Genomic DNA, 27,949 nt, shown 5'->3' with positions numbered 1-27,949 from the left:
AGGACAGGGCAGGTCTTCTGCTCAATTTTTTAAAAGAAAGCATGACATTCTTAATTTACAGCCAGTCAAGAATCAGCCCTAATCCTGATAGCTCACCTGCAATGAAAGGATCATAATTTCTGAGAAGAATCGTGAGATTGATTGGTTTGTCAGCCTTCTGGATTGAATCAGGAGACCAGCCAAAACAGGTACCCCATTCTTCTCAGCTGATATTTTCTGCTAATGTTTGGAAGTGACTTGGAAACGTCTGATGCAGAAAGTGCATTGGGCTGTGTTTCCAAGTTGTCCCTCAATTACATAGGCAAACATTATGTCAACAGTGATGTTGGACTTTTTCTGGAAGCAGTTTGTAAAAAAGCTCTGGATGCTTTTATGCAAAGTCTGCATCAATAATAGGGTTGCTGCTAGGAAAAGCCATTAATGCCTCAGTAGAAAGAGACTGAGCTACCTTCTCACCTCAACTGATGTATCCTCCAGAACAGGGCTGAGACATTTGGATGAGACTTTGCTGTGGGGAAGCTTGCACTGCTGCTGATTGTGCTGTACCTGTTCTGTGGATAAATATAAGGGTTCAGTCTCTAGGGCTGTACATCTGGCACATGCATGAGTGAAAAATCCCCCCCCCCCATTTAATAAAAGCTTAGGATTTTACTTAGGTGAGTAGCTATCCTGAGTTTTGAACTCCTTAAACAACTTCTGGATTTTTATTTTTTAAAAAAATATGCTTATTTAGTATAATGCTAAGTATGCTAAGTACAGAACATTCATTCAGTTGATTAAGAATCTCTGATTTGACTCTTAGGTCAAGAAATGATTGAAATAGTAACACAAACATTACCTAAGATGTAGTTTGGTGAAATATGTGCAAGAAAACATAGATTTCAAAATGGAATATTTAGTCTTGGATACAAAAATTGCATACAAAACTGTTAATTTAGCATATCACCCTTCAAACAAACCAGCTTTAGTTTATTCTGTTTATTTATGTATTTATTTATTCTGCTTAGTTGCCAATATTCCCTTTGCTGTACCATTTAACAGATTTTGATGGCCTATTTAGTTCGAAACTACTGATATAAGCATTGTAAAAATAACAGAAGACATTACCAGAGGCAATTTAGATTTAACAACCTTTATACTGCAGGCCACTAAAAAATTGGAATAATGTTTAAAAAGATGCTAATTCTATATATTTGCCAAAATACATATAGCTCTTTAACAGCAGAAAGAAAAGCTACACACAATCTTGATAATTACTATTCCCAGCAAAGCTGAGTTATTATGTAAGTTTCAAATCAATAAAATAAGAGCTATAGTTCCTTGGTAATAATGGTGGGGTCTGCATTTCTATGTTGGGGCTAGATTCAAAAGTTTGTGGGACAACCATTCTCTGTCTTTCTAGCTAATATTCTGTGTTTTTTTTTAACTTTACTAATATTCCCTTCTCTTTGTTTCACTGCATATTTCTGCACCAATGTAGCAGACCAGGACATACTATATCACAATTCCTTGCACAGGACATATTACAACAGACCAATTTAGGTTTAAGATGTGCAAGAAAATTACTTTGAGAAGTTTTCAAAATTTACATCATTTAGAGAGCTACTGTACATTTAATGGCCCTAAGCAAGCAGCCTTTTCTACAGGTTATGGAATCATCTCTCCTCCAAAGGTGAGGTCAGTCTCATCACTCTTGAACTTTTGAACATCCTTCAAGACCTGGTTATGTCAGCCTGGAGATTCAGGGGCTGGTTGAACTCAAGAGGTGGATCCATTATTATTTACATCCCTTCGTCCATTATTTTCATTTACTAGTTTGGTTCTACTTTTATCATTTTAGATGCCCTTAATAGCAAAAGCAAGAGCACTTAGACTTATATACCACTTCACAGTGCTTTACAGTCCTCTCTAAGCGGTTTACAGAGTCAGGATATTGTCCCCAACAATCTGGGTCCTCATTTTATCTATCTTGGAAGGCTAAGTCAACCTTGGTGAGAATTGAACAGCTGAACTGCAGTCAGCAGAAGTAGCCTGCAGTACCTCATTCTAACCACTGCACCACCACCAAGAATAATTATATAAGTAATTATTGTTTTATTTATTTTATTGTTTTATTGTATTGTTGTATGCCACCCAGAATCACATTACATGAACTGGACATCTATATATATTTATTTAAATAAACAAACATTTTTCCAGAATTCTAAATGGTTCTTGTTTTTTCAGCTTGCCAGCCTTTCAAGCTTAACACGGATCAATCATATTTTAGTATTTATAAACTCATTTTAGTCTAGATTCAGATCTGGGTTTCAGACAACTAAAACAGCCTTGATTTTTTGTTTGAAAAATGAAATGGAACATAACTCTACCAGTCCCCTACTAGCTTTTAGGTTTTTTCATTTAACATTGAATGTTAAATATTTTGAGTTAAATAATTTATGAGTTAATTTTTTAAAAAATAGAATCATGCTGAGGTATTGAAAAAGTAAGCAGAGAATGATCCATAGCCTTATCTAGTAACAAGGTATTTTCCTTATTATCTAACATGATATACACCTCAATTCACAGCTAGACTTTTCACACCGGAAATAAACTGAGTTTGCTTGTCAAAGCTTTCACTACAAGAATAGGCAATCTAAGGCATCTGGAACACATGTAGTGCAAGCTCCTTTTTGTGTGTGTGGCCTCTCTTTGTGTTAACTAAGTGCAGTGACATGATTACTACAAATCAGTGGTGCTGTTTCCCACTGTTATGAGGCAGGAGACACACTAAATGTAGCATTAACCCCAAAATAGTATTAATGCACAAGACAAGACAGAAGTGGAAAGGAATTTCATACCTCCACCGCCCAAAAAAACTGGGAACCCTTTCCTAAACATTCCTATGTGCTACAGTCTATCCATTTTTAATCACCAAAGCTGTTTTCATTACTCATGACAAAACGGAAAAACAAATATTAAGACTGCCCATCCTTTTTTTTAATTGAAACTTAAACCAGATTCATTTCAACCTGTGATGCCTGAGGTAGAAAGTTGAATAGAAGGTTCCACTGCTGAAATACTTTTCCAGCTCTGCTTGTAAATTCCATCACTTGGAACATCTTTTTTTTCTCTTTTTTTTAAATTTGATTTATATGCCGCCCTTCTCCGGAGACTCAGGGCGGCGTACAATGTGCTCAGCAATAGCCTTCATCCTTTTGTATATTTATACAAAGTCAGCTTATTGCCCCCACAAACTGGGTCCTCATTTCACCTACCTTAGAAAGGATGGAAGGCTGAGTCAACCTTGAGCCTTGGCGAGATTCGAACCTGCAGTAATTGCAGGCAGCTGGTCTTAATAACCAGCTTAATAACAGGGTGCCTTAGACCACTGTACTACCAAGGCTCTTCTAAGTAGGGTGCCTTAGTTAACATCTGCAACTGGCTTTTCTTTTGAATTTTCCTAGAGTATTGGGGTAGACTGCTTCAGGCCCATAATCCACATATTCACTGAGACTGTGTTCATTTGACTACACAGCATGTAAGACACAGTGCTTCCAAGGCCTGACATAGCTATTCCTTGCATCTCAGAAGGACATATTTGTCATCTGCCACATATGTTGTATAGGTTGATCTGTCTAAGAAAGAAGAGATTTATCATGCTGCTTATGGTAACCTTCTTTTCCCATTAATCCTTTAACTGTGCTGAGTTAGATAGTACCTATCTTGTTCGTGTGAAACACAGACTATCTATGACACAGTTTAAAGTTTAAATACCTAATCATCTTCTATAATTTGTTGAATATTCCATTAGCCCTCATGGAGATGTATAAATCAAATCTATCATGTATTTTGGACAATCATCTGAGCAGATGAGAACCAAACTGGTTTTTATAATAAGATGAAGAAATGGACCTATCACATTATTTCAGCTACTATATTGCTTCTAAAGATATCTAGATGCATCCATTCCTGGTGGATACAATTATATACTGCTTTCTCCATCCACCCAAACTATCATATACATGCAATATTTTTCCGAATCTTCACATTTTTACTATTACTTCTCTCCTGAATTTGTAGCACATACAGAGTCCCTTGCTTACTTTCTGAAAAAGGGATCCCATTCAAGTGGGATTTCAATGCTAAGCATGTTTTTTATATGTTTATATGTTTTATATGTTTTCTTAAACCTTTTCCTTTACCTATTCTGCCACCCAGATTCCACATATGCATCATATTGCTAACACCCATGAAACATTGTCTAATGTTTCATTGTATTTTCCAATCCAGAGTTCTTCAATTTTATCAATAAACTCCAAAAAGCATGTGGAATTTGTGATTGTTTAAGAAGCTAAATGCAAGTTTATTGAATCAACTCAAAGGAGATCAGTCCTGTCACCTTTGGCCTGCAGATTCAATCTATAATGAAGATGCATGTGATTTTCTCCCATTTCCTACTTTTCTCTTACACACCTGCCTCCTCTTTATAGCTGAGATATAAATGGAAAGCTGTGCATCTATAACCTATTAGATATAATAATGTTACAAACATCAATCTTAGGTGATCAGAATCTCAACAGAGGGGATTTATCACAGCTGACAATTCAAACCTGAAAATACATTTCCACAAACTATTGCAAATCTCTCAAGATTATCTGTAAACCTTTTCAGCAGCAATGTTTGCATTCAATTCTCTTCCTATTCTGAGTCATTTGAATTGACATTTTTATCTATGTCCTCAATTTAAGATGTAAGAGTTGATTTTCTTGAAAATAAAAATAAAAATGACTTTTCAGAGTATATTTCAGTTGCTTTCCCTACAAACAAATCACTTTTAAGTTCATTTTTTTTAAAAAAGGTTTTATTTATTCAAGTTAGATTGTGATATGTGTGTAAGCTAGGCGTATTTCACCCGATTCCTGTATCTTGTTTGTCTTAGAAAGAACAGTTACAATTGTTTCACCATGCAAGAAGTATTTTGGTTATTATTACTTTCATATGATTTATGGATGAAAACACAAAAGATGGTGCAAAGATTCAGTGCCAAATTCCCAGATGACATATAACATGAGCCAAACTGTGAAAAGTATGTCGAAGTTTTGGTGTATCTGTTTCATCAAAGTGTTGGCGGCATGGGGAGTGGGGAGGGAAAGAGCAAAGGATCCCAAATGCTAAGCAGGAAATTTCTCTTTCTCTCTCTCTCTCTTTCTCAACAATCTTACCATTCTGAAGAAGCAGCAGCAGCAGTCAAGGGTGCAGCCATGCCACTGAAACTGTGCCCCGGGGTCAAAAGTAATGACAGGCATTATCTAAATTAGGGTAGGCAGATTGTCATTTAAATCACACAGTCGGGGGTCTCAATGTAGACTAAAAAGTGAAGTCCCTCTACATTTTTAGGGCAGAGTTCCTTCTTTTAACTGGAACAGAGTACAAATTGTAATGTTACTCCCAGTAGCCATAATGATATAAAATGACTACAATTTTACTAGAATTTTCCAGTTTATTTTTTAAAAAAAGAGAGAATAGAATTTCGTAGAGGAAGACAACCCAACTGAACTAACTTGGGTCAATTAAAGAAACACCAAACAATAACCAGGAACCTGCTAGTTCTATAAGTTAATGTACTTAACATTACTATTTTGCAAGATTTAAAGCTGATGTTTGTAAGCATGCCAAAGCGTATTGATCCATCAGTGATAATGAGCAACAGCTGCAAATCTAAGCAGAGCTGTAAACAACAACAGCAGAATGTTTTGGGGGTTTTTTGTTTTTACCTTCTTGTGATTCTTGTAAACATTTCTGTGGGCAAATCCCTTTCCACAAAGCTTGCATTTATAGGGTTTATCTTCACTGTGTATTATTTTGTGTGCAGTCACTTGATCAAGTCGTTTGAAGGACTTATTGCAAACCTCGCAGGTGTAGGGGCGTTTTTCTGTAGAAAATGAGTGGGGGGCACATTTAAGCTCTTGTTTATATTGGGCTAGAAGATGAAAGGCAGAAACATTCATCTCCTCAGAGATTTCTGCAATGAAGTCAACCCAATTAAGATTAAACCAATTAGAAAGACATCTTATGCCCTTTACATTATACAGTTAAGTCGCTTCCCAAAATATAAGCCATGGCGCATCTTGAGAAATTGGCACGTTCTTTGCAACAATCACAGCAAAAACTAAACTCTGGTTAATTAGCTTAAATCAAAAGAGAATGACTTCAAAGAGGCAAAGCTTGTTGCCAGACTAACAACGAGAAAGAGGGCATGACAATTTAAACATTTTAAAACTTAATTAGTAATACACATAGCATATTCATTTCTATTAAAATTCAGTCGATATGTTTAAGTTTTCAGCTTTCAGATGTTAGCTGAACGCTTACTGCTATACCATTCTAATCCGTAAGCTCAATAAACATCTAAAAGTCTCTGAAATTCATTTTGCTTCTTTGTTTAAACCGGTGCACCTGGAACGTGCTGTGAGATGAGGACAGCAGATAATAATAAAACTATTTTGCAACGCTGGAAATTGTTTAAACGAATTGGGGGTAAAGGAAACAGAACATAATTAAATTTCTACTGCCTATGCAAAATATGGTTTGATTTAAGGATAAGAGAAGCATTTTGCCTTCTGTGCCCTGTGTTAGTCAACAAAAATAGCTATCATTAAAAATTCATCTTTGCATCACTTGCATGCAATGATAATTAGTAAGGTAACAATCAGATGGTTTGTTGTTTATAAAATTTTAAGAAAAGTGATCATGTTGGCAAAAGCGTCCAAGCTATAGGTGGGATAGAATTGCTTTCTAGGAGGTTATGCACAACCAATTAATGGTAAAGCATTAGAATTATATATGTAGCCTTAAACTCATAAAGCCATTAAAACCAGTCCCTGGATCTAAATTATTTTAGGCAGCTACCCACTCAATTATTTTAGGCAGCTACTCTTTCCAAAAGAAATGTGAACATTTATTTGTCGCATGTGAACATGTACTGTTTAGAAATACAAAGCATTCATATCAAAAGAATTGCACCCCAAAAATGTTATCTAGGCTATGTATTCATTATCTGATAGTTCTACTTTTCCAATCTTCACATTACAAATGAATTTGATGACATTCAAGAATTGTTAAATTAATTATTAAATAGTATGGCCAATGAAGTCTGAAAGTTGTAGTGTATATGTTGTAGTGTATTATATCTGAAATCTGTTATGCCAGGAAAGGCTATAATGGCACTATGATGTATTTGTTTTTTAGCATTTAACACCATGCAACTTTTGAAAATTCTAATATAAAAACAATTTAAAATAATCTGAGCAGTTTTATTTGACAGGGAAGAAAGCCTTCTTTACCTGAGTGAGTTATCATATGGCGTTTTAGCTGATTAGCTGAAATAAATTTCTTGTCACATTCTTGACACTCAACTATTTCATGAACCTGCAATATGAATATTTAATATTAATTTAGTACATTGCACATATATAGTTATCTTCATCACTTATATTATAAACAACCTGCTTTTCAAAATTATAAAAATAAATCTTAAAGTAAGCAACAAATAAATGCAATTTATAATAAATTAATTGGAGCACCTGATCAACTGGTACAAATGTTGCAGAAAATAATTCTTTTCTCCTCTCATCAATTAGCTGAATCTGAGGGGCATTCGTTTTAACACATAATGAAAACTGTTGAGTTTCTCTGCCATGCCTGAACATCTTACCAAATCACTACTCAAGCTCCTGTCACAAAACTGAATGTGATCTTGATATCCTGTATAATAAATTATTATTTAGAAGGAGCAAAACAGATAGGCCTATTGTTCCTATGTACACCTTATTTACTTATACTGTACTGTAGCAATAGTGATTTTACTTTTAGAGGAAGCTTAACTACAGTAAGTGGCTTTTCTTTTTTTGCTATACCTGATTTTCTTCCCAATTTTAGTCTTGAAAATTAGTCTAGAATGAAGTAAGCTGTCTGAAATAATCAGACCCAAAAGAGGATCAGATGCCTCTTTCCATATGCTTTTTCAATAAGATCACTTTTCAACATGTTATTAGCTTATATTTGTCACATCTGGTTTTGTCCTATCCAACTAATTTGATCAACACAAAGAGATTTCTTATCTATATAAAGTCAAGAAGTGATCTTGAATCCTGCTGTCCACATGAATATATATCCCCCTGCTACCATTTGGGATTTTTTCCCCACCACATCTAAGTACTACCCAGGATAACCCTGCTCAGCTTTAGTCAAGGCTGCTGCCAACTGTTGAGGCGCATATATATACTTAGCAAACACACAAGCTTGATACAGCCGCATGTGTGAGACTTAATCAAAAAACATTTCCTGATCTGGAAATAAAACAATAGAAAATAATATTTTAAAGGTAAAGAAAAAGAGTAAATGAACCATAAAATGTTATTTCTTAGTCAGGCTCCTTCCTGGTGAATTCTGATGTATAGTCCATAAACTTGCTGATAGTTTTTCCTTAATACTATAAGCTTCTAAAAAGATTATCTAATCCAAGCACTGTGATCTGATCTTTAAAGACAATTCTAAATACTTGGCTAGACTTGGAGTTTATGAAGGAATTGGCTTTGTACTTCAACATCTGTGAAAAAAAATATTTTGTTTCTTACTGTTATAAAACATGGACCAAAAACTTGCCTTGAAATAAAGTTGCTTAGATTTCATGAAGTATAAAGCTGTTTATAAAAGATTATACCTTCATGCCTTATGGACACTCTGGACATAGATAAACTAGTCTACAATAAAGTTCCAATTGCACTGGAAATAAACATAGTTTTTATATAAGAATATAAATCTTATCCATCACTCACTTTAAAAGTACAGAAAGCAAAATATCTAACACATTAAAAAAAAAAAAACTCCAGAACTGAGTGTCTTGGAATGAACATTGAAAATTTGCTTGAGATTAACTGCATATCTACTGTAGCTGCTAGGATATCATAAGTATGATATGATAACCTGCAACAACTGACCTAAATAGCACATAAAAGAATAGCACATAAAACTCATAATCAAAATGAGAAAGTGAGCTTCAGGCAGTTGTCGAATATTAATTTAATTAATATATTAATTATATTAATATATTTATGTTATTAGACAAAATTTTAACATAAGCAATAACTCCAATTTATTCCAATATATAAAGCAACTTCCAAAATGTATCTGTAGCTGCATCTATCAAAACATAATTGGGAGTACATCAACTGAAGAACAATTAAATATAAATATTTTAATGTAGGATAAATGCACTAAAGTGCATGACTAACAGTGCTAATAATATTTAGTAAAACAAATAATGCAAGAGACACATTTGTTAAAAGAAGAATCCTTTGATTTTAAGTGGCTATTAAATTATTCCTATGAATTTACCATCTATTCATAATTTTAAGCATTCTGACTATAAAGTAAAATGTAATATATACCTAAGGCTAAATCGCTATCTCTAGGACAGGAAAGAAATACAGAATAGTGTTTTGCTTTAACTTTGATTTAACATGTAATGAAAATAAATACTTAGGTTTCAGACTACTGTGTTTGTCAGCTGGAGAAAAAACCTGGATAATTTGTGTTTTAGCAGCTCTCAAGGGACTGATCTCTCTGGCCTCTACCCTAGAAAAGTTGAGACCTACTGGGGGTCAACCCTCACTCAACTGACCTTTCGATGCTCTTGAAGATTTGCTGCTGAAGAGCACCTCTTATTGCATACTGAGCACATCAGCCTCTTCCTAGAGTTTCCTAAAAGAGAAACAAAAATACCACCGACAGCTTTAATAAAGAAGTACAAAGGACGGGGCCAAATGTTTTCACTGCCTATGCCATTTTTCACAGGTCATTTAATGGATACAAGAATTTTACACTCTTACTCCATCTCTAACATATTAAGTTACAAGACAGACTCGGTAGGTGTCCTCCAAAGATTTTGCCTATGAAATGTAGACCAAGAAAAGTTTCATTTCTCTTAAACAAAGCAATCCAATATAGTATCTGTGTAGAACTATTTCCATGTAGGCTAAAGGATGCCTACATAAAATTGCTTATAGTAATTATTGTTTTCAAGGAATATCATAAATATTTGCATAAAAGAAAGAATTAACTGAAAGTTCAAAAGTTACTCTGATTTTATGGATTTCAATATTAAGGCATCCAGTTCTCAAAGACTGCCTGTGAAAGTCATTGTAGTTTTCTTGGAAAGTTTTTCAGAAGTGGTTTGCCATTTCCTCTTTCCTTGGGCTGTAAGAAAGTGACTGACACCAGCTTTGTGCCTAAGTCAGGACTAGAATTCACAATCTCCTGATGCCCTAACTACTACCCCAAACCGACAGCATTATAACTAGTATGAAATCTGAATCAGCATTGGCAGGAGAAACTTCAATATACTGTAACTAATTATAATAATAATTATTATTATTATTATTATAAACACAGTTATAATCGCACTGAATAAACACATGGACAACTTGAAAATATTATAATATAGGCATTTCTTTAATAACCTAAATAATTTGTGTGGCATCAAGCAGCTTCTATCACAGGTAAAGATAGTGAAAATGCTAAAACCAAATAAATTAGGATGAACAAAACATCTCTTCTCAAAGTGTTAAAGCAGCTGTGTCCTTTGAAAAGCTTATGTGGTCACTTCAGAGGGTATCCCCAGCTGCCTTCATATCTCTGAGTGTGATCATCAACAGAAGCTTGAGTTCACTGGTGGTCCCTGCAGAAGTATTGTCTGTGGAGCCACAAAGCATGTACATAAAATCCAGGCAAGTCTTCAAATATTTGGTTCTTCAAAGGTTACAGCTTCTTTAATGGTAGAGTGAAGGATGCTTCCTTCGTATTAACATATGTTATGAAGTACTTCTCTGCTCTAATTAGCATTTTAAAAGAACTACTATTACTAATTAAACAAAGAGTCATATTCTACTTCTTGCATTCGGGGAAAAACATAACAGGTCATCTTCTTTGTGACAACCTTTTGCTGGTAGTTGAGGCACCCATGTAACTGGATTTTATTTTTTGTGGTCGTTATTAAGCAAACACAGTAGTCATAAATGGAAATCCATTCATTCAAATGGAAACCAGCCAAAAAAAAAATGGTAGAAGCTGGCAAATAATATTGCAAATTGTGGTCATGAGACTACAGAACACTTCGACCAGTCATAAAGGTGATCATTTGCCAAGCATCCAATGTGTTTGACCATGGAGGGCATATAGCACAACCATTTACAACAGCCAGGGGGTGTTTTAAAGACACGATAAAATACCTGTTCCATGGCCATCATAAATGTAAATAGTCTTTAAGTGACTGGGTTGTAAATTGAGGATTATCTGTAATTTTTCCCAAGTATGAATTAGTATATCCAATTCTTCAAGTTCTTTTCATATATTCTAATCTTCCAATTGTCTTTATTGCCATTTTTTTGAAACTCAGGTAATTTTACTGAACTATTCTTAAAATCTTTAAAATTTGGGGTAGGGTCTGACCAAAGTAGAATAGATGGAACTATTACAGCACAAAAATGTTTTTTTTTAAAAAAATGATACAAATATAATAATGTCTTTAGTGCATAATTTTAATTCAATTTAAAGTTGTATATATCCTCTTTTAGCAACATCACATTGCTGGCTCATAATCAGTTTGTAAGTAAGTATCCTTATACTTGTGTATTTTATTTTTATTTCCCAAGTGGGTTTTGTACTTTTTTTTTGGTACTTAAATTTCATACTGTTATTTTTAATTGCTTCTCCTATCAACATAATTTTGAATTTTACTCCTATCCTCTGCAGATCTATATCATTTGAACATTTGATAAGCTTTCCTTCTATCTCTTCATTAAAAAGTTAATGAAAATACATAACATTGGCACCTAACTTATCTCACTCCAATTTAATGAACTATCAGTGAGCAATGTGAGTATAGTGCTCCAAATTTAATTTTAGTTTTAGTTTACTTTAGTTTAGATTAAGTTCAGTTCAGTATTAGTATAATATAGCATAGCATAGTATTAGTATAGTAATTGTATTAGTATAGTACAGTGCTATTAGAACTGCAATGTTTTAAGTGAACTTACAGATCAATCCCTTTTTTTTATTAACACTAGAATATTCCCAAATATCAATATCAGATGATCAATTTGTAAATTGTTCAATCTTCCATTTTTGGAGATGGGAAGAATATTTTCTCTCTTCTAGCTAACTGGCATTTATCAAATTTTCTAGTTCTTGAAGATTTCTCAAACATCAGAGATAAGGGATTGACCAGTCCAGTGTTTCCCAATCACAACATTGTGTGCCAACTCCATCAATTTTATATGTGGATTTCCACTCTGCTGCCTAAGGAATTGAAGTAGTCCTGAATATTTAGATTCATTTTTACCATGTTTCCATAAATCTGAAATTTTAACCTTGCCTTAACATTTGCTGATGGAACAGATTTGTTAGAGAAGGCTGAATAAAGTAGAATCTGAGTATCTTATGTTATTAAGCTTATCATGAACTTAATTGAAGAAGTTTCTTTTCACCACGATCTTTGCTATCCTGAACAAATTCTAAACTTTAACTTTCTGAACATCAGTTTTTCTGTTCCAGACTACATAGTCATGCACCTCCTTTCTGACATGATCTTCTTTCCATTTTCCTTATATGTTCCTTTTTGTTTTCAGATCTTTCCCACTATGCTTTCTAAATAAGCATAAAGACTTCTTTTGTGGCAGTCCATTTTTTGCTCCTTACTAGAATTGTTGCAATTTGTTATTTTAAGATCTATTTTTCTGCAAACTTCCATAAAATTGAAGCTCCTTTTCCCATTAGCTTCTCATGTCAATTATTGAATTTATTTTACTACATTTATTTATTACCAGACTGAAACCAACAGGAGGTGACATTATTAATGAGTGGAGTACATCACAGAATTGGCCCAGATCACTTAGATATTGTGGGGAAAAGCTGCCGGGTGCTTCTGCCCTTCTGAGAGACAAAAATTATAATCTGTGTCAGAGATTTGAAGAGAAGACTTAGCCCCTCTGTTGATTTTGAGGAAATTACTAAACACTATTTCAGAGGGCGTTCTCTTGATTTAATGCATTGCACCATTTCTATTTTTGCTATGTTATGTTATGGTTTTAGGAAGATATTTTATGAGCTTTTAACTGGGTTACATTGTCTACCTAGGAGCTGCTTGAGTGAGACAGGCTACATGTCTAATAAATAAATAACAAAAGGGCCAAGTTTTTTATATCAAATTTTCTGAAGTCTGTAATAGCAATAGCACTTAGACTTATATATTGCTTTACGGTGCTCTACAGCCCTTTTTAAGCAGTTTACAGACCCAGCATATTGCCCCCAACAATTTGGGTCCTCATTTTACTGACCTCAGAAGGATGGACGGCTGAGTCAACCTTAAACCTGATGAGATTTGAACTGCCAAATTGCAGGCAGTCGGAAGGCAGCAGAAGTAGCCTGCAGTACTGCACTAACCACTGCACCTCCACAACTCATACATTTGACTATGCTTATTTTTAATGTCCCTTAAAATGAGTAACTCCAGCATTACATAACTTGATATATTCAGATATTCCTATTACCCCTGGTTATTAAATCGACTAAGGATTTAATCAGTTATCTATTATTGTCAATCACTTTTCTAATCTTGCAAGAAGAAAGCTGTTGGCAAGACAAGTCAGGAGTTCCTAGAAGGATCAAGCTTGGCAGTCTGTCACATAAACATGATGGGGTAATTAAAGTATCCTCTTTACAATTATGTGCAGTTTGCTTTTGGAAAATGTCATTCATATCTCCTAGTAATGGGGCTAATTTTAGACCCCAAGAACAGTAGTCATTTTATTAGTTCTTTTGCTTATTTAATCCAAAATACTATATATATTGCCTTGCCAAGTTTATTCATATGGATTTCTAAGCAAGAATTGATATTAGTATACAGTGCAACTCTTTCATTCATTTATAGTTACTTCTGTTCCACTTGAGCAAACGATAATCCTCCATTGCTACCTTCCAGTAATGAGAATCATCCCACGCCTCCATAATCCTATGAAATCTTATCTTGTTCATCTTGTTTCTTTCTTATACAGTATGCATAACACAGTATTCAAATTCTTTCTAACTTTTTCTTTTATTTATTTCAAAAGCCTACTTTTTCTACTGTACAGGGTCCAAGTCTTTGCCTGAATTTACAAATTCAATAGCTCAAATTAAAATTCTTCCAATCAACCTTGCTATGCTTTGGCAAAATGATTTACAACTTATTTTTGGCTATTTTGATAGTCCTTGTGAAGTACAACATGTAAGATCATCAAGGAAGATGATCTTGATGGAAATGTACATGAACATAGGCAAAAGGTACTGAATAGACATTTTTATGTCTAGAACAAGGACATATCGTTTGAAAGCAGTTCAAACATCTCCCTAATTCCCTATTGTATAAGGAAGAGATAGTACAGCAAAATCAGACTTGCAAGCTTCTTTTTAAATAGTAATTTTATTAAAAATGACACAGTGATAAAAAATCCAAACTAAAAAAATAGGTGGAGAAAAAATAAATAAAGAAAAAATATATAAAGAAAAATATAAATTACTTCCCCCTTCATCACAATATAAACAATATTAGTAAGTTATCACCTTTTCTTAAAATACAACATCTCTTCTTCTGTAGAGAGGCACAGGATCTTAAAATTCTGGATCCATTGTTCAAAAATATCTTTCAATATATCCATTGTTAAAAAGTATTTTGCTACTTTCTGTATTTTTAAGTAGAGTTTGAGTATTCTTCTAATTGTAATTTTTAGTTCCTTGCAGTTTCCTTTACAACCTTCAAAGTCCCATCCTGTTGTTTTTTTTTAAAGAACTCAAAATAGTTCTCATTTTCTCATGGGAAGGATTCTTTATAGTTAATTCCAAAATGATCTTTCAAATCCATCTACATACTTAGTCAGTTTGCAACTTTATAAAATCAAAGTTCTGACCACCCTTTTGTTATTTATGCTGTTAAAAAAACTTATATTTAAACTTCTTTCACTAAGGAAGAAAGATCACCCAGTATTTTCAGACTTGTTGATCCAAAGTTCCCCATAATTGAAAAGCAGCTAAAAAGCAATTTGCAAAAGTGATTGCAAAAAGACGTATGTGAACCCAATGTCCTTTTGAAGGTGCTAACCACAGTTTGAATCAGATGGCTATTCCCTCTTCTCCCACAAGTCTAAACCCATCAGAGACTGTCTTGTGGTCTTGCAAATTGCAACAGTCTGGAACGCTTGTGGGCAATTTCCTGTCCTCTTCTTTCCCAGAGAGGAATTATGAGTAGCCAGTTCTTCATTCTGTCATTGTCTAAAGGTGGAGCCATCTTCATTTTATTATTTTTTCTCTGGAAGATTGCAAAATTCTGGTATTACAGCCAATCTCCATAAAAGCAAGTTTATCCTTGATTTCCTGGTCTGTTCTACTTAGTAGGACTGACATATTTTGCACCAGCAGACCATCATTTAGAAACATCCGATCTAACAAATTTCTCTGTTTTCCAGAGTCTGGAAAAAAATAATAGAGGTTTGAAAAATATTACAAGGGCACAACATTTGCATATATTTTTTTCATTCAGAAAATGGGAGGCAAGTCTCTACTCCACCAACAGGTAGTTTAATGGATTGGGAAATCTCCATTTTAACAAAATTAAGGAATATATAAAATATAAATAAATGTAGTTGTCAAGATTGCTGTACCCAAAATGACTTGTTTTCCCTTTCAAAAAAAAACTGATTAAAAAGGCTCCAAGAATCTAGTTTGCTTGGTTATATTTGTTGACCCAAAACCAAATATCTCCAAATATCAACACCTTTTGTGTAGCTAATTACTGACTTCCAATATTACTTCCATTCTGGCCTTCTTCTTTTGATTGTAGGAACAGATAACACTACCATCATGTTCCTATACACAGGAAAAGTCATTTTTCATTGGACTTGACAAATTACAGATATTCTTGTGTCATGTTCTTGATCCTTGCTTTCACAGAGCACATTTCACATGTAGTTTTTAATTCAATTTCTCATAGCAGAAAACTAAAAACTACCATGACTTGTCTGTCTTCTGCATCCTTTAGAGACCTTCAATCATGCAATCTTTTCCTTCTCCTAAGTACACAGAGCCTATTTCACCCATGTAATCAGCTTCTAGCTCTTTATTCACTGCGCTTGCTCCAGTATTTCTCTATCTCCTTGAGTGTGGACAGATGATTTCACTGTTCAAATTGTTGCTGACCCCGTTCTCATGAAGTGAAATATTGCAACTTGTTGCTCCTATCCTTGATGTTTGTTCACGGATTGCTACACTTTTATATATATTTCGGATTGCTTTGTATCAAGAAAACAAACGTGCCTATCACAGGCAAACTCCTGCTAACTCTGTCTATTCATTCCATGAGCTTTTTTCTTGAAGCCAAGCTGCCTTACACCCCTTATGATTTCTATTTATTCAGCAAGAGGCTGTCACCCAATCACTTCTAATGGATAATAAGAAGATCTTAGCATCTGTATGCTTTTGCTACTTTAATCGGCCTAATAAATGCAGCTTCATGTTGCAAGCTTTGTTCCTTTGCCTGGAATGTTGAAACACATATAGAAAAGAAGTAGATTTTCCACTGTAACAATACAGCCACAAAAGAAACATAGGAATTGGGGAAAATATCCCCATTTGAAAGTTGCACATGACTAAGGCACTGTTTTTGTTTTGTCAGGTTCTTTAAAAACAATTTCAAAATGTGAACACAAACACTAAAATTATCTGATTTGTATATTCAGTAATCAATTACCGGTAGCTGTATACTTTTGGGGTCTAAAAACAACATATGGTAATCATAAACAGACCCATATTTAAGTTGGGCAGTGTGAGCAACCACACACCTATTATTCTGAGCAGAAACCTTGCCACACATTTACCTTCCCAGAAACTGATCTTGGGAAACCACCCTCCATTTTTCATTTTCTAGATCATGCTGTTCATTTGGCCACATGACTGGGCCTTGATATAAATGCTTGTGAGTCTGCGATGCTGCTTCAGTATCAGCAATTGCTTAACCGTCACAAGTGTTTCTTTGAAGATGATGAGGACGACGACAACTGACTCTTATGGCTTTTTACAAAAACTAGTGTTCAGAATTATCTTCCTCTGAATTTGAACCTTCAATTGTAGCTCCCACAATTTGTAAAAAAAAAAATCCACAATCTTTCCTTAACTGTGTATCAATACATTCTAAAACTGGTGAAATTTCTCCTTAGTAATGACAATTCCAAGATGTTATTTACCAGTGTGAACATTTTCCTTGTGCTTTTTCAAGGCATCCTTACTCTTGAACCTCTTCCCACAGCTGACAGCCTTGCATACGAACCTAGCATCTCCTCGGCATGCTTCTTTGTGTTGTTCAAAACTGATCATCAGGTGATTGAAGAAGAGAAAAATAAGGCATCAAATAATCTACTCCTGGAAATGTAATCTTGAAAGGCATTTGAATGCACATGCTGGGCAGCAGACTTTTAGACCACTTCATGCATAACTTACTGCATGTTGGGACAAAAGCAGTTTCCATCTCACATAATTAAGTGTTCACAAGACAACTATCAAATCTGAAAGCAAGCAAACATGCAAAGAGGAGTCAGCAGCAAGATGAGAGTAGTCCAGTAATTAAGACAGGGAACCTCAATTCTGAGCTGAAGGATATGTTGCAAACAGAACACTGAAAACTTCTTGAATAATTTCCTGGATTCACATTTTCTGTGCACTGAAGGACACTGTTAGGAAAGAGAAAAGAAATCTCAGGTCAAACATATCAGTCTTCAACTGTTTTTGTGATGTGACTGATTTTGCTCATATAAAAAGAAACACATATCTATTTTGCATTTTACTTAAACAAAAATGCTTACACTTTATTTATTGGTTCGATTTATATGCTGCCCTTCTCCAGAGACTCAGGGTGGCTTACAATGCTTTTAAGCAATAGTCTTCATACTTTTGTATATACCTGCTTAGTAGGGCTTTCGGCCCCCCCTAAGTGGTGTTCTTTTTTATACAAAGTCAGCTTATTGCCTCCACAATCTGGGTCCTCATTTTACCTACCTTGAAAGGATGGAAGGCTGAGTCAACCTTGAGCCTGGTGAGATTTGAATTTGCAGTAATTGCAAGCAGCTGGTGTTACTTAACAGCACTTTAGTCTGCTGCGCCACCAAGGCGCATATATTACATATATATATACAAAATTGAGTCAGTCACGTGGGGTGACTGGATTTATAACCATCCCAGTTTATAATCATGATGGAAAGGCCCCATTACCAGCCTAACATGAGGACTACCTGTCATACATTTGAAAATGGGCATGGCCTTGATTTATTTGCTTACTTACGCAAAATATAACTGGTTTTTCATAATTAACAGCAAATCCAGATAACAAGTTTAAAACAATATAGAAATAATTTTTAAAAAGTAGTTCAAATAAAAATTTTTAAAAATAAAATGCACGCACATACAGTGGGGTGCATGTGCGGGGCCACACACACATTGCATTTTGGGTGTTTGGGTGTGCGCGTGCGTATTCACACACGCACACACTTTGGCCACTCGATCTGGAAAAGCCATCACTGCTTTAGCATGATATACAATAACTTGTATTTTATAAAGATATCATCTCAGATCGCAAATAAAAGATATTTTTCCCAAAAAAGTAACAGATCCTGCAGTATGACTCGCATAATTTCCTGGAAACACTTATGTTAGATAAATTTAAGATTTTTTTTAAAACAAACATTTTCAATATATTCCCAAGTCCAAATTTTAAAATAATGAATGTTTATAAAATGTCATTATCAATTTTTTATGCTTATTGTTTTTAATATATACACTTCTGAAAATGCTTGCTTACTCTGTTTATGACTGTGTGCCTCTAACATCACAGGTTCCACAATACTGGCTAATATTACATTGCTTAGATAAGTTTGATAAATGAGCCATAACTTAGAATGAAGTGATGCTGATTAAACATGTCTTCATGATGTTCTGTTTATACATAGTTTTTGTCCCATTCATATTACATGTTTATTATATATGCCCATGAAACACCTAGCAAAGTTCAAAACTAAATTTGCTGTAGTCCGTAAAACATTCTCTGGCAAAAATACTTCTGTATGGTATTAATGACTTTATAGTTTCAAATGCCACAGACTTACTGCCTCTGTAAAGCTTGCTTTACTGGGAATTTCTTCCCACAATTCCTGCATTTGAATTCTTTTTCTTCGCTGGGTTTTTGATGCAATGTCTGAAGATGTTCAGCTAATATTTCCTGGCTTGCAAAACTGGATTCACAGTTTGGACAAGCATGGTCCTCTTTACAGGGAAAACAATCTACATGGTAGAGAAAAGTCAGAAATTCCAGAAAGAAATTAGTTCTTTGTAAAAACATTGCAATAGGTTTTGTTCTAAGAGAAAGTTGTCCAACTTTTATCATGCAGAGATCAACACAGTGCCAGAGGCCAGACTGCAAACAAATGTGAAAACAAGAATAAGCTAAATGTCATTATGATTGTTTCCTATATCTTTAATAATTTCTTATTATGTTTTATTAGGAATTACAACTGAATGACAATGTTGAGTATGCAAATAGCTTAAGATTCTAGAGGTATCACCTTTGGATAGAGGAGTATAATATTTATAATAACCTTTTCTGTACAGAAAGATACATTCATACCATCATACTATGTTATGCAAAGAGCAATAAAGAAGAAACATTGATCAAAAGTAAAGTCACTATACACCAGGGATCTCCAGCCTTGGCAACTTTAAGACTTGTGGACTTCAACTCTGGCAAAGTTGGCTGAGGAATTCTGGGAGTTGAAGTCCACAACTCTTAAAGTTGCCAAGGTTGGAGACCCCTGCTATATACTATAGCTTTCTCCATCTTTCTGACCTTACAAATCATTCTTGATGCCACCATATTCATATATAAAGTCATATATTAAGGTTTGTTCTTTAAACTTCTCAACTCTTTCTTTCTTAGATTGTATCAACTCCATTCTAACAATTATCTTGTTCTTCCCTTTTCTTTTGACTCATTCATTCTTCTTTGAAATTTTTGCTTTGTGATTCGAATCTCACTCATTCTGCTTGTAGCCTAACCAGTTCAACATACATCTCTTGTACTGGTTACTCATTTTTGCATTCAATTCACATTCATTCAGTACCCATTCATTCTTCTACTTATCAAGAGATGTTTTTAATTATAAATTAAAATTATTTTAAAATTATTCATCATACCTTTTTCATTAGTTTGTTGCAATTCCTTATGAGTGCCATTACTGTTGTTGTTTTTGCTATCCTCTTCTTCCTGGTTAATAATGGCTTCCTCTTCATCTTCCTCCTCTACTTCTTCCATATCACTATCAAGGTAACCAATCAAGAGTTCGGTATCCGTTTCAATATCCTCAATAGCTAAATAGAAAATGTTTTCTCCTTCCTGTTGGGAGAAAAATTTTTTTTAGAAATTCATTGTTATTAAATCTATTTCTAAAACAAGAAGCTTTCTGAGTCATCAAGAAACAATTAGAACTTATTGAAATTAATCACAGTAGATCACAACCTACTACAGGTACTCCTCAATTTACAACCACAATGGAGCCCAAAATTTCTGTTGTTAAGTGAGACATTTGTTAAGTGAGTTTTGCCTCATTTTATGACCTTTCTTGCCACAGTTGTTAAGTGAATCACTGCAGCTGTTAAGTCAGTAACCCAGTTTGGAAATTTGGCTTTCCCATTGACTTTGCTTATTAGAAGATCACAAAAGGGGATCAAGTGACTCCGGGACACAGCAACGGTCATAAACATGAACCAATTGCCAAGCATCTGAATTCTGATCACATGATCATGGGAATGCTGCAAAGGTCATAACTATGAAAAATAGTCATAAGTCACTTTTTTCAGTGCCATTGTAATTTTGAACAGTCATTAAAAGAACTGTTATAAATTGAGGACTACCCATACTAGATATGATAGAAAAATGTGGGTTAAACAACATCACCACCAGATGGATTTGTAACCGGCTGACCAACCACACTCAACATATAGTTCTTAATGGAACTAAATCTACACTGAGGGAAGTACTGTAAATAGTGGGACACCCCAAGGTAGTATCTTAGACCAGTATTCTTTAGTATCTTCATAAACAACTTAGATGAAGGAATAAAAGAATAACTCATCAAATCTCATCAGACAATACCAAGCTGACAGGAATATTCAACACTCCATATCTGAGCTGTGGTCCTAAACAATCAATATAACTACCACAAGTGACCTATCACTTTGCTAAGATTTTAGCCATTTATGGCCGCCATTGTTCTGTCCCCATCCCACACACGCACCCCCACAGACGGCCTGGAGTTAATAAGCCAAACAACAAAGTCTTTGAAGATAAAGCTGGCAGCAACCCAGTGGCTAGCTGCCAATTCAGACTTTACTCACACAAAACAAAGATTAGACTGCAAGCATTCCGATAAAGCAGGCAAAGTTTCAGCAATACAAGGATTAGTCCAAATGCAGTCTGACAAGGCAGGCAGAAGTCCAGTAACGCAGAGATCATGGATTATTTCTAGTTTTTGCTCGTCACAAACTGAACCGGCCACCAAACCCACATTTATACCCTTTGGGGTGTGGTCCAGTGACTCAGCTATTCTCTGGCATGCCTTCCCCTCTGCTGCGCACACTTCTCCCTGCACCGCTGTCGAGGATCCAGCCAGCACTTATCTCCTTCGTCGCTGTCCACTGTGGCTGCGGGGATGTGCTTGGCTCTGGGCCTATCTCTTGGCCTTCAGTGTCCTCCGGAGGCATTGCCAGAGACGAGGGTCCTGGAGAGAGAGGCCTTGCCAACTCCTCTCCCTCACTCTCAGAGTCTGCATCTGTCGATAGCCCAGGCTCAGGCAACGGAGCCACAACAGCCATCCTACAGTCACTTATTAAACAATAAGCTATACCACCTGAAGACTGAACTGGAAATCTAATAAGAACTGGATAAATTTACCTGGATAGCTGCCAGATTCTTTTGTTCTTGAGATGGTGCTTCATGTACAAATCGCAACCAGTTAGAATGCCTTGGATTGCTAGCATCCAGAACATAAAGCACTTCACCTTTATTTCCACGAACCTGGAAGGGTAATAAAATGTGAGCAAAGCTAAATCTTTGAAAAACTGAGAAAGATATAAAGCTAACACTACAAAGATGAAAAAACCCCAAGTTCTCATTTTATTATTCTCTAATAAAAGTAAATCTCTGGTTGGATTCATGTATCATGTGAAAATTTGATTTATTAAAGAAGTCAAAATAATTGAGTACAAATATCACGCTAAACCATAAACAATGTTTAACAAACCACAAAGCTGAATTTACACAACAGGCTGGCCCAAAATTCAAAGTAGGGATTAGAGATTGTCAGAGCTAGATTTACTACAGAGAATGACAGTGGGGTGCTCTGTTCCTATGAAAATGAGCAAAATTTGCAGGAGTGGCAATTTGCCCAACGTCAAATATAAGTTGAGGAAAGGTAAACACATCTGGGCTCCTATTAGCACTTACAGTTTCTCGTATTCCCTTTCATTTGCCTTTCAAAACCAACATCTTATTGTTCTTCACAGCATGTGGCTACCTCATTTTTCCAGCTGCTGCTTGAAAATTTATACCTTTTATGATTTTATATTACAAAGTAAAAAAATGAGCTTCTTTTTAAGGGCCTCTAAAGAGGAAAATTTATGTTTTAATAATATTAAATGGCATGGTATATTCATACATATGCATTTTATGCATTTTCATTTGGATCTTCTACCTTACATTTTTCTTGGGAAAATTAAGAATCAGGAATGATATGGCAATGAAATATATTGCATATGATCTTATATTCTGAAATATCATTTCTCCTTAGCATGAATATAAAAATAAGAATAGAAAAAAAGAGAATTTAATCCATTAAAGCTACATTTTCAAATATATAGCATTTTCTTACAAATGGGAATGAGCATGTTAGGAAAATGTTAGTATTTTTTATCTTTGTAAGATTTAATACATCCTATGAACTCATGTGCAAAGGGTTCTGTGAATATTATTTACGCTCAAGAAATAGCGGTGTAAGATGGAAACATTCAGGAAAGCATTGGCTGAATAGACATAACTTTCTAAACCATGATTTGCTTAATTTCTATTTTATTAATAAGATTTTTTTCAATTGAAACTCTTAAAAGTCCAGTGGGACAAAAATTATCAGTAATTGTCACAGTGGGTAGGTATTTAATTCTTAGGTTATTGGTAAATACATTAACTTTCTGATTTCCATCTTTAGGTTACTAGAGCGGTGCTGAAAAAATCCAGATGACTTCTAAATGGCAGTAAAGTTGTAGAGCATAGACTAACTCCTTCCTGCCATTCTAGTGGTCATGCAGATATTTATACCCAGATCCAGCTGCTCTACCCAACTTGGAATTTTAGTACACTTCAACTGTTTTCAACTTTAACACTGTCAGCTAGAGTGGTTCAATGTTGGGATTGTGGAATAGTAAACACTGTAGATTTGAGAATGCTATTTCAATGTCCAAAATAAACAGCCTAAAAATTATCATTTTTTAAGGGTGGGGAAAGAGAAAGAGCCAATTCTTGAAGTTTAGCAGGCATTAAGTCTCCACAACCTACTAATCTTTTTTAAAAAGAAGAATTTGTTCCCTAAAGAGATAACTATAGAAATGCAACTTACGGGACCAATATAGAACTGTGGGAGGGGAATGCCCCATACACTTTATTTTAGATACATTTGACTTTGGGCAGACAAGCAAAGCCAGTGTTAATTCCGATATGAATATGGATGAAATTAAAACTATCACATTTCAAAAAGACTGACATTTCCACAACCAGAATAGGTTACGCTGTTTTCAACGTGAAAGATTTGAAAGCCTGAAGGGAATGCTTGAGTACACAAAATTGAACATTATCCTAAGCAGACAAGTAATGAAATTGTTGAAATTGGAACCTTCTTTTGGAAAATACTATGACCACAGTCCAGTATAAAGCAAGGTTGCTTAAACCAGGAACTTAGCAGAAAAGTAGGATATCTTACAATTTCTAGTTTTCTTGATAGCTCATTAATATTCTGTTTATGCAGATGTACTATAAAGCAAAATCATTACCATTTTTATTTAAAGCCTCACAAAACTAGGACTCATATGCATTTTATCTTATTACTGTTATATATAAATTGCATGACTATCATTTTTTAAATGCAAATCAATCTGATTTATTCTTTGACATATAAAGTTTTCCTATATATAGATTTGTCTTTTCATTTCTCAAATGTAAGCAGCCTCTCTACTAAATGTACTATTACTGTTGAATACATAATATTCTCACTAGTATACTTTGTCCACACGTTTGTTATACAGAGTTTTTTGGATTGAAAACAAAAGAAAAATCTTGCTGTTGCTATAGAATTAAAGTCACTCTCAATAGAATAAGTGCTGAAAACTCAGTTCATCTGTGTTAATGAGAAATAAGAATAACATAATATAAAAATAACTTTGAAAGTATTAAGTTAGACTGATACTACTTTGTTCCATATTTAACTTCAATCTCTGCTTTGCAAACAGGCTAACTTTTTTCTTCTTTTTTTTAAAAGCTCTTCTAGTTGATTTGTTGCACTTTCTAACTTTATATATTTGGGTTGTTTTCCTCCAGATTGTTAAATTTTTAAAGCCTGCTGGCATACTATGACATTAATGGCCAGGTTCAAAATTCTTCTGAAGAAGGTACATTTATCAAGCAATATAAACATAATCTTTGAAGTTAGTTGTTTCAAAATGAAACACACACACCCAACTCAATTTTTGAGTATCAGAGATATTAATTGCAGGAGTGGAAAAGAAATGTGAAGATCTTTAAGAGCATGTTTCTCAACATGGTTCAGGTTGATAATTCTCCTTGTGGGTGTAAAATGAAATCACATTTTAATTTGACTAAAGATATTACAGAGTAGATTGTATTTTGTTGTACTACTTGACACAGGGATATGAATTGAAGTCAAATACCTTGCAGCCAGTCAATAAAAATGTCAGCACAACAATGAGGATAAACAGATGGCTTTCTCTCCTGCACTTAATAAGAACATTGCTTGCAATTCTGAAAAGCATTTGTTAGACTGTTATTAAATAAAAACTGCAAGAAACCGTATAAAAAACAAGGAGAAAAATATTCCGTGACTAGATTGTAATTTAATTTTGAAGCATAACATACGAAGCCTTGTACTGCTCAACATTAGTCTTGCATAGATCTTGAAACTGATGGGATAGAAAATTGTGTTCACTTCAACAAACTTTAGACAGAAGAAGTGATTTAAGGATCAGAAACCCACCTGAAGAAAAACTATTAAAAGTTTTTTATTTTGCTGACATCCTAGTAAAGGCTAAAATTCACTGCAGGTTCCAGAGATAGTATTCAGCAGGTTTTGACTAGTTCTGGAGAACCAGTAGCGACGATTTTGAGTTGTTCAGAGAACCGGTAAATACCACCTCTGACTGGCCCCGTCCCCATCTATTCTCTGCTTCCCGAGTCCCAGCGTATTGGGAAGAAATGGGGATTTTGCAGTAACCTTCCCTTGGAATGGGGAAAGAATGAAGATTTTACAGTATCCTTCCCCTGCCATGCCCACCAAGCCACGCCTACTAAGCCATACCATGCCTACCAAGCCACACCCACAGAACTGGTATTAAAAATATTGAATCCCACCACTGGCAGGTTCCATACATTTATGAAGGAGCTCTTCCATGAACCATGACCAAATTTAACAATATAAGAGGGATGCAATTAACTTAATTTACTTAACTTAACTTACTGTGATTAGTTATTAGTATTCCCCAAACATACAATCAACATAAAATACTAAAAGTCTTATCTTGGATTAACCTACCTGGGAGTAAATTTTTTCCATAAGAACATAATTCTTATGTATTATACAGTATAGAACTTCAGATCTGATATATTAAAGGAGGGAATATGAACATAGCACCTATCTAAGAAAAGCTGCACCTGAAACTAGTTGTCACTCCAAAGAATCCTAAATAGACATGTTTAAATTCAGCATAAAAAAGCCTATTCTAGTTGTACATAGTTCTCTAAAGTAATAGGAAGCTAACCTGAATTTTCTGCTAGAACAAAAATCTTGTCTTAAGGTTCCCACATTGATGTCAAATAAATATTTCAAAAGAAATTTGCTAGTAAATAGTTTCCATTTGTATGGCCAAACCCCCAGATTAATGCTTCTTTCTATGAGATGAATCTCACTGTTGTACCTCTGATTATTACTGGATGCTTTTGAGTCCCACTGGCATTCAATCAGAAAATGCAAATTAGGTCATATGAATCTGTTAAAGACATTAATTGGAATGGCAAAGAAACCGAAGTCTTATAATTCACAAATGGTAAACATGATTAAATATGTCTATTACAAAACAACATGCACACAAGAAATTCATTCATTTGAATACCAACATTTTTAAAAGAATCTGAAAATTTAGGATGTTGAATTTGAGCGAGATTTTTCTTTTAACCACAACCCACATATAAAAGTTCTTGATGTGGAATATCAAACATAAAAATATTAAAAGATAGCTATTAAAGTAAAATCTATTGTCAGAAGACTAATCCACAGACTTGCAGAAATATCCATTACTATGCTGATGAATACCTTTACTGATATTACAAGAACATTTTCCCTGATAGGCTTTTCAGAGATTACAACCATAACCGCTTTGTCACAGGAAAAGTAACAAGAAAAGACAATCCAAAGGTCCCTCTATTTTTTAAAAGAGGCAATGTACTATGTCTATATTTATTTAGTTATTTTACAAATATAAAATGCCATGGCAAATGTGAAAGCCTCACAATACTTTCACAAAAGGATCAAGTTTTAAAAAAATATGGAGTTCACAGTTATGTGGAAAATATCACGGAGGCAACTCATTCCCTGAGTGTTATTAAGGCCCAATTCATGCATCATAAACTGACAAAGTATTCTTATACTAAAGCTGGTTTCCATAAAATGTATGAAACATGGTACTAATAGTTAGTTGGCTGTCTAATTCCAAATGGATCTTGCTGACATAAATCAAACCTTAAGTAGTTACAATCAAGTAGCAATTTTTAAAAAATATGGCAAATATTGGCAAAGTATCATGATGTAATAGCCTTTTCAGAAACTGGAAATCATAATTGAGCCAGTTTGGTTTACTGGTTAAGGCACCAGGCTAGAAAGGAGGAGACCCTGAGTTTAAATCCCACCTTAGCCATGAAAGCCAGCTGGGTTACTTTGAGCCAGTCACTCTTTCTTAACACAATTCACCTCACAGAGTGGTTGTTGTGAGCAAAATAGGAAAAGGAAAGTGTGTTGGATATGTTCACTGCCCTGAGTTATTGGTAAAAATAATAAAGGTGGGATAAAAACAAATACATTGGCAATCTTCTGATGGAAAATCTCCCTGGCAGGGAAAGCATCTTTTACATCTAGAAGGTTATAAGAGAAAGCAGGTCCAATATTTTTAAACTTGCCCCTCATGAAGCAATGTAGCAGTTTTTCCTGCTTCAGCTTCCTGCATTAATTATTTATGCCTTTTTGACAGTCATTCATTTTCAACAGCTTCCTAGCTAATCTAAAGAGTGGAAGAAAGCAAGGACTGAAAACATGGCTTCACCAGCAGATCCCATCCTGATACAGAACCCATCAAGTGATGCCTGAATGTTGTCACCAAGGAAGTAGGAACATAGTGAATTTTGTATTTGGACTTTTAATTTGTAAGCCAATCACCATGAGTGAGGTGGGCAACAATATAAATTTCATAAATAAATAAATAAGTGCTCTGTACTGAAGTCATAAGGAAG

At 34.6% G+C, this 27,949-nt stretch overlaps 1 protein-coding gene and 1 long non-coding RNA gene across 6 annotated transcripts in view; one reads left to right on the top strand and one right to left on the bottom strand.

Annotated features, from left to right (window-relative positions):
• The window catches only part of PRDM5 (PR/SET domain 5), a 74,041-nt gene that overhangs the window by 37,105 nt on the left and 8,987 nt on the right, over positions 1–27,949 (bottom strand). For 2 of the 5 annotated variants that reach the window (XM_034401508.3, XM_087874617.1), the window contains 8 exons: positions 22,064–22,186; positions 20,308–20,506; positions 19,224–19,398; positions 17,703–17,795; positions 17,313–17,434; positions 9,665–9,744; positions 7,326–7,410; positions 457–551 (listed from right to left, as the gene is read on the bottom strand). In XM_034401508.3, coding sequence (XP_034257399.1) covers positions 457–551; positions 7,326–7,410; positions 9,665–9,744; positions 17,313–17,434; positions 17,703–17,795; positions 19,224–19,398; positions 20,308–20,506; positions 22,064–22,186 — 972 coding nt within the window. Of the gene's footprint in view, positions 1–456; positions 552–5,756; positions 5,915–7,325; positions 7,411–9,664; positions 9,745–17,312; positions 17,435–17,702; positions 17,796–19,223; positions 19,399–20,307; positions 20,507–22,063; positions 22,187–27,949 lie in introns of all 5 variants that reach the window. The other 3 variants (XM_034401507.3, XM_087874616.1, XM_087874618.1) reach the window with 2 other exon arrangements.
• LOC117654681 (uncharacterized) lies at positions 62–27,937 on the top strand. The gene is made up of 2 exons (XR_009621206.2): positions 62–188; positions 27,708–27,937. It is a non-coding gene; the product is annotated as an uncharacterized LOC117654681 (long non-coding RNA).

Source organism: Pantherophis guttatus, chromosome 8 (assembly GCF_059756535.1).
Source record: "Pantherophis guttatus breed Tessera chromosome 8, ASM5975653v1, whole genome shotgun sequence".
Lineage (NCBI taxonomy): Eukaryota > Metazoa > Chordata > Lepidosauria > Squamata > Colubridae > Pantherophis > Pantherophis guttatus.
Note: the sequence above shows the minus strand (reverse complement) of the source record. Positions and strands in the feature narration are given on the sequence as shown.